Genomic DNA, 8,336 nt, shown 5'->3' with positions numbered 1-8,336 from the left:
AAAAAAAAAAGAAGCATACTACTATGATGAAGCAATGAAGGGAGACTCGAGCAACATGATGAAAACTGGTTAAAGGCTGATATCTATTTAAACTACAAGGGTTAAGCAACTAAAGAAATACTTTACGATTAACAAAATGTCTTCTCCTTGAAACCATTTCTTCAATAATAATAAAAGAATAAATATCCGAGAAAATGCGGGATAAATAAACTAGAAAATATTTGAAGATAATCCTTTATGGAACAAAACCGAAAAGCGGCTAAATTCCACCAATATCAGCGATGATACGAGGCATAGTGATCAAAAAGTGGAAAAAAACTAAATCTCGAACCTCTAAAAAGTGCTCCTTGAAGTATATCCCATCGTTTTAGAATAGTTCACCTCCCCATCCCTAAATAGCCCTAAATTTAAATCACACCTTCTTATGTATACTGTTTAACTTATTTATTTCAGTACTGGAGTTAATTTGTGAAAAAAATTTAACAATTTTTTAATTATTATTGAAATATAAATCAAACGTTTTTATTTTCATTTGGATTTCAGAAGCTGTTTTGGAAAAAATGGATTGATTTCTTCGAAGAGACTCTTGAGACAAAACTAGGCATTGAAGATTTTCACGAATTATCAAAAAGATTAACAAATGATATTAAGAGGATGGTAAACAATGTAATTACATCAGCCTATGGCGAGTACGGGCTGCAAGCTCGAGGAGGAAAATCTAAATTCCTTAAGTAAGATTATATCCATAACCTATAAGTTAGATACATTATAATTAATAGCAGCATATACCATTCGCTAAAATCCATTTTCTATTCTTCTCGGTGTTTTACAGAAATAAAATTAATATGTAAGTATTCAAATAAGAATTAATTTTCCTCACGTTTGTTTTCATTATCGGTCTCCTTTAATATCAATTGAACAAATTTTAGTTTATTAATTAAAACCAGCTATTGACTATTTTTTTTTTAACAGCATATTTCTACTGTTCCATTGATAAGTGATTTAGCTCGTAGACGTCTCAATAAGTTTTTCCAACTTGCAAACGTTCGCTATGTTCGTAATTGGCATAACTAACGCACATTTACGCACATTCACTAAAACTGAAATGCCAGTGGTATTGACCCTCAGATCCGCGAGATCAATCTAAAACGGAATACAGAACGAAATGATACAAGCTGATTGGGTATTAGCATTATTACCTGAGACGAGACCTTGAATAATGTCTCATTGCAAGATGGGATTTTGGCCTGCTAAGAGATTTTTCCTACACCTGTAACTTACTAGTATTGAATCCATAGGTCTCCAGTTCACATTATTATAATAATGTGGCGACCCATGTAACTTATTGCCTAAATTCCTAGTCATTTCTTGTAATGTTGCCAACATTTTGTCAACTTATACAGATATTTCCTGAGAAGCTCTACTACTGCTACTACTAATGCTCGACTTCACTACATGCCTTGTATTTGCCAAGGTTGGCTTATAAGTGAGCGATGTTAGTTAGTCTTAGGTGGCTCACCTGCCTGATAACCACTTTACAGAAGGGCCTCGACAAGGCGTATTCAGTAAGTTAGGAAGAAAAGAACAACCGTGCCAGGGAATGAGCTCTGGACACTGACGCAGGTGGAGGAGAAGGTCTAGGTAGAAGGTTGAGGGGGTCGAAGGTAGGGTAGCAGTTTTAGTTGCGGAGATGAATCGGACATTCTAGAACTGTGGAGAGACGGGATCAGCTATACTGGTTACTGAGATGTAGCAGACGGACCAGTATAGTCGTTAAGGAAAGGTACCAGTACTAGTTGCCGAGATGAAGCGGACGGACTTGTTGGATAGCAGAAAGAGAAGAGGATTGAAGGAGGTAGGCCATCATCATAGGTAAGCGTAAATAAAAACACCACTCTTTTGTGGTGTTTTTGTTTACCCTTACTGCCCGTTACCAGTTTACGCTTACCACCCGTGCAATAACTAGGCCTAGGCAAGGCTGAAAGCAAGCTTCCCTGACCCTATGACTGATAGTGTGAAGTAGTTAATTTATGAGTCAACATCTTTGGTGATACGTAAAGTCGAGATTTCTTGCAGCCTTTGTCAAATCTGCTTCATGGTAATTGAATCTCTCCGTCGCCCTGAACGTCGACTTCTCCCTTAGATCTCGTAAATAGCCGGCCGGTGGTCAGAAATGATGAAATCCGTCACAATGCAAGGTCTATTGTTGATGTCGATCCGGTCCCAAAATGGCGGAAAGTATGAGTGCCTGGATGGATTACCGTGAAGGCGGTTTTGACCAATTGTCTCCCCGCTAGGTTCTCATTGGAGTTATGCCATTGACTATGTCTAGCGTAAAAATTTACCACTAGCCAATGGCTGGTTTTGGCCCTCTAGGACGCTGGTAAATCCTCGTGATTTGGGTGGGTTGGTGCATCCGCACTTGAATCGTAAGATGATAGGCGGCGGCATATTCTTCCACGTCGTTCCATAGCGGACGACTTGAGAACTCCGCCGTGAAGGTCGTGTACGTCATCCGTACCTATGGCATATCCTCTGAATTAAAGGGATCGCCCTTGCAGCCTCTGTCGGTGAGTACGACCACGGTAGGATTAGTGAGTGCCAATAGCGCTGCCACCTCATTTATTTTTGGGCCTAGGCCAGCACAGTTGAAGTTAAGGATGCTATAACCGTTCATTTTTGAGATTCCAACCCTCTCATTTCTTTAATTATATTCGTCATGAACATTTTCCTATCGCTCATGATCTTAGTGAAGAGGTTGGAGAACATGGCGTTCATTTGCGCCATAATTTGCAATTGGTGAAGTGGTTCGGAATCCTCCACCTGTTCCGCGATTGAGTCTCCGTCGGTTTGTGGTGTAGTAGTGGGGAACAGTATGTCTGAGTAGGATGTATCCCCTCTCACTATCCTGGCGGCCCTCCTTTGAGTTGTGGTAAGCCTGTTTTACCCTACGGAAGTCTGGTCAGGAGAACAGCTTCTGAGAGGCTTGCAGTGCTGCGCTCTGGTGGATCGCAAATGCACTCCGTACTCGCTGCCTTCTACATATTAGTTCACTAACAATATTGTCAATTCCGATGCTTTACAAGGTTTTAATTTTTCGATGGCTATTTCGACTTCCTCCTTAGACGGTCCTTTTATCAAAGGTTCAGCCAGCACTCAGGTATTCAGTAAAAGGCTAATAACAATTATTTCCCTTATTCAAGATACTGTAAAGTTCTTGAACGTATCCAATATATCTCTGTGATTAACTAAAATGTTATTATTTTTATCTATAATTTCCGTCACTAAGGAGCCACAAAATTTACGTTATCGGTTAATACCTTATAGGTATTTAGAGACCTCATGAATTAAGGCCCGGTAAGTAACATTGTTTTCGCTGTTCTTTTTACTTTCCCTTTTCTCGAAACGCATATTTCCAGCCGCTTCAACATTATCTTTGATTCCTACCAACAACTTCACGACATCTTCGTGACCCTTTCTTTACTTATTGTTGGATATTATACTTCTTCTCTTTCAATATTTCCGTTTGTATCTCTTAATATTATTTTCAAACAGTTTCGCGGTACTTTACCGTAAACTCCCTCAATTTATCATATAATTCGCATTTAATCTCAACATCATTCAGTGCTTTCTATTCGCAATTTTCAACTTGCACCATGAACCCTCCTGAAGCAGTCCCCACCCGGAGATCGGAACGGGGCAACTAGACCTCCGAATAATTAGCGTTAAACATTTTTTTGGGGGGCTAAAAAGGGTTAAATATGAAATTCTATGAAACGAAAACTAAAATCGTGCGGTTTAGTCACAAAAGAGCAGGTCTTACAACTTTGTGAAATATTGAATTTCCTTAGATCGTGAATACGATAAATAATAGGTTGAAAACATGTTCAAACAAAAGGAAAAAAGAATCCTACCTTATTGTATCTTATTTTTGTAATGTTCTTAGTTGTTTTTGTATCTTTTTAGCCCTCCAAAGTGGGGCGAAACGTCGGACATTAAATAGTTATAAGCTATTTGTTCATTTTTTTTCCTCAATCCTGACCATCTTCTTATATATAAAAGGATAAAAAGTGCGATAACATGGAAATCCAGTCTCTGCTTACGGTACACCAAAATCCCGTTTGCTGCAGGTGGATTTTTCAGTTTGTCTTCACCTATCCCAGATCGCGCCAATTATGGGGAGCTTAACTCCAACTAGTGGCAGAGATGGGAATAATCACATCATGAATCACTTTACTAAATATTAGTGGCTAGTTTCGTGACATAATTAATTATTTGATTTTTTATTAAGTAAATAAAAAATATGTATTTAATTTATTTATTTAATTATTTTTTTAATACATGTTAGAAATCTCAACTAACACCTAAACGCAAAGCTTTAAGGTAGTTTGGGACTAAAGTAAGCTGACTCAACAAGTTCTCCTGCTGGCTCTTCTTTTATATAAAAATTGGTTATGGGGTGTAGCCCATTGGCTAGTATCTCAATTTACTTAATTAGTCTTAGTCTACTAACTAGCCTTAGTTCAAAACTTTCTCATCCGGGCTTCGCATTTTAGGATTAGCATGAGTTTATATAATCCTACCATGATAATTAGCGTTTTTGAGTGTGCATCAAGTATGCATCTTAGTACTTTTTGAGGAATGTTCGAACTATTTACACGTTATCCATTAGTCCCCAAGATTTTCAAAACTTGCAACTCTTTTACAACATAAGTTGTTTTCAACTGATAGTTTGCATTTTTTATCTAATAAACAATGCATTGCCCTGAATTTCATGTTGATTTCCTCTTTCTACCTTTCCAAATGTTCTTTCCAGTTTAATCTTGCATCCAATAGCAATGCGTATTTGAGAAAGGAATGTATTATGCGTTGGCAATACTGAGTTACGAAGAAATTAAGTTGTATTAAATAAATCGAACAAATGACATGGATAAATAAATAAAGAAATCGAACAAATGATATAGATAAATAAATAAAGAAATCGAACAAATGACAGATGGGCGGCGCAGCCCTTCTTAGAAAACTTCCGCCGGACCCAAATCAAGGAATAAGTTATTTTCTTTCACGACATACTGATAGCGGAAAATGTGAACGAATCCTAAACTTTCAAGGAGGCTGCCGCCTTATTTTCCTCCCCAAAATAAGATCGGTCAATGAAATGGCTTGAGACAAGTCATGCCCAAAAGGTAGAGGGAAAAAAATAATGGGTGAAAAAAGACAAGGAGAGACAGAGGACCTGAGGAAGAACTGGATCCAAGAGGGTTGAAAATAATGGAGCTTAAGGAAGAGAAGTTTAAGCCCACCGTACATATTAGATACGTGTTACCTGTAATCTTGAATGGCAAAACATATTAAATAATAGTAAATTCTGGTAATTAACTAAGTGGATATGGATGCTTATGGATTTTATCCATAAGCTCTCTTTTATGTCATATACTTCATCTACAAATAGCCGGAATAAACCCTATGTTATCTCAGCTTGATTTAATGGTTTAAATAAGGGAGGTCTGTGATATCAAGTTTTTTTATTTGAATAGATATATAATTGATTTCTAATTTCTTCTTTTCTTCAAGAGCCCTCTCAAGCACGTGTTGAATAGTACACTGCTTCTATCTAACTGGTGATCCGGAAGATCTCCCTCCTCTAACAGCTGCTTTAATCTTTTTAAAAATAGCTTTTTAATAACAAGAAGAGTGCCAGAAAATTTGGTGAGTGTACAAGACCCAAAGAGCATTGTAAGACTAATGGTAAGACATCGCGGCGTTTCTACTTTAAGGGAGTAAAGCAGGGGGACAGCCTAAGCCCGCTACTATTATTACCGGATGAGGTATGGAAAGTGTGTAAAAGGAGATGCCCAAGAGCACTAGTAGGTTTTTGGAGTTAGGTTCCAAAAACCTACACCCTCAAGCGATGATATATGCGGATGATATCGTACTGATAGCTGACTCTGAAGAGGCTCTTCAGACATCTTTGGATGAATGGAATGAGGAACTGAAGATTTACAAATAGAACCTAACAAAAGTAAAATCATGGGTATTAGAAGAGAAAACGCAGAGCCTAGGATGTTGTGTAATGGTGAACCCCTAGTACTTACGAATGCTTATACGTATCTAGGGACCATAGTAAGTAAAGATGGTAAAATAGACCAGGTGGTTCTAAATCAAGTGAAGAAGACCAATGGAGTGTAACATCAGATTTTCAAAACTGTAATAGTCAAGCAAGAAGCAAGTAGAAATGCCAAAATACGGATATTTAAATCCGTATTCCTCCCAGTCTTCCAGTGTGGATCAGAAAGCTAGACAGCCCTCAACAAGCACGTAAGTAGGATAACGTGGAATATAAACGAAGTGTCAATAGAACTAACTTCCTTTTCACGCTTCATTTTTCTATTGAGGATTTATTCGAGGTGAATTTGAAGCTAGACAACAAAGCATAGAACTGCATGAAAATTATGTCTCTAGTAATAAGTACATTGTGCTATCAATATTACATGTTTGAGATTGGCTTTTTGCCAGACTATATTAAAAATATTTTATGACAATATATAATAAGAAAAGCATTTCTTTAAAAACTAATTATATTTATAGTTTTATTTTTTAACTCTAATTCTTTAATACTTTTTTCAGAAATTTACAGTGCATATCTTGTGATCGTGATGTTATAATGAAAATGGAAAATGATTATCCCAACCTTCCTATCCTTCCGAAAATGCCGGGCCACAAAGTGAAAGCGCTGAAAAAAGAGTAAGTGTGTAATGTAGTAACGACCATATTCTAATATTTCTTCTACGGCAATGCTATGTGAAGTCGCTCTTTGAATAGATCTCTCCCACCATCAGATCTAGTCTCCACCCCAGTCTAATGCTTCTGGAATGCCTTCCGAAAGCCACATTGTTAAAGCCCAAAATTTTGGTTTCTATTTAGGTTAATTTTGTTTTGACAACTTTCCAAGTGACTTTTAATTTTGTTAGTTGTAAGTTTATGTTTATTCATTTTTTTTTTTTTAACTATAAGTAATTTTAATTTTGTAAATAAAAATAAGGGATATAAGGAGGTTCTACGTTTATAAATAAATTGCGGAGGTGTAACACGTGCGGAGCAATACCGAAGGCAGTGGCGCCAGTTCCTATATAACCGCGGATGAGGCAGTTGGTAGTGAAGATTTAGGGATCACTGGAGCGATGTCAGTTGGCATTGGCACGGCATAAGGAGAGACGCACTGCTTCACGGACGCTCCACCGCCATTGTTTGTTGACTCTTGTCTGTTGGAGCTATTGGAACCTTTTCACCGACTCACAGGCAGTCACCACTGTTCACTCAACAGTTTTTTGGAGTCGTCGGGTTGCCCGGTAACCTCTCTCTCACCAGCTCGCCAGCGGTCATCCTGGTCAACCAACTCTAGACTTGTGGTGTTGTTGTGATATGCGCATATCGACCCCACGCCCATCTGTGAGTGACTTTATGTTCTTCCTCCGAGTTTCATATTTTCTTTTTTGCTTTAATTAACTTATTATTTCTGGTGTAAATAGATTTTTTTTGTTTATATATGTATCAAAATATGTTTATCCTTTTTACTCCACGATTCACTATCTTTTTTTTTGTAACAACATAACAGTTCATTTTTTTGTTTATATTTTAATTAATTAAATTTTTGTATCACTTGGAAAGTTATTTTTTTATTATTTCATTTTCTCAATTATTTTTTTTTTTATGTGATATTTATTTCAGGTCCTCCGTTATTTTGTTTGTTTTATTTTATCTCGAACCAGCGAACATTTCCCTCTGGGGAAGAGGTCGGTTTTCACATACGAAACACCCCTCGCCCCAACGTTTGGTCCTACCGTGCCGGATTGTTTGGTTCTTTTTTTTTTGGCTGGATTGTTTGGTTCTGTCCGGTCCGTATTAAATTAGTTCGTTTATTTATAACTTTTATTTTCACCGATTGTTTTGATTTGTTGATAAAAAATGCCTCCGAAAAGTCAAGATTTAAGTGATGATTGGGAAACTAAATTTATGGAATTGGAGGAACAGTTGAATGATTTGGCCGAGGAGATAATGTCCACTACCTCTTTGGGCCGTAGTTTTAATACCGATCCGTCGCGAGGCCCCATATTTACCGCGCGTCTCTCGCGCATTGACGCCACATACGAACGCTTTGAAACAGTATTTTGGGAGGCGAATTCTCTTGCTCGGAAATTAAATGCCCCAAAGGAGAAATTAAAAACCTTAAAAGAGGATGTTAGAAATAACTTTTATGAGGCCTTATCATTGGGAAATACCAGTCCTGTATGGGATACCAGTAAGTTAGAAATCGACCAATCTGCGACATACCGATC

The 8,336-nt window shown here is 37.5% G+C and overlaps 1 protein-coding gene across 8 annotated transcripts in view; it reads left to right on the top strand.

The window, feature by feature from the left end:
- LOC106689537 (uncharacterized) overlaps window positions 1–8,336 on the top strand; it is a 99,241-nt gene that overhangs the window by 87,320 nt on the left and 3,585 nt on the right. For all 8 annotated transcript variants that reach the window (XM_067048032.1, XM_067048035.1, XM_067048038.1 and 5 more), the window contains 2 exons: window positions 544–731; window positions 6,628–6,744. In XM_067048032.1, coding sequence (XP_066904133.1) covers window positions 544–731; window positions 6,628–6,744 — 305 coding nt within the window. The remainder of the gene's footprint in view (window positions 1–543; window positions 732–6,627; window positions 6,745–8,336) is intronic.

This window comes from Halyomorpha halys, unplaced genomic scaffold (genome assembly GCF_000696795.3).
Source record: "Halyomorpha halys isolate HHAL.00 unplaced genomic scaffold, Hhal_1.1 Scaffold1389.1, whole genome shotgun sequence".
Lineage (NCBI taxonomy): Eukaryota > Metazoa > Arthropoda > Insecta > Hemiptera > Pentatomidae > Halyomorpha > Halyomorpha halys.
This window is presented reverse-complemented; position numbering and strand designations above follow the sequence as displayed.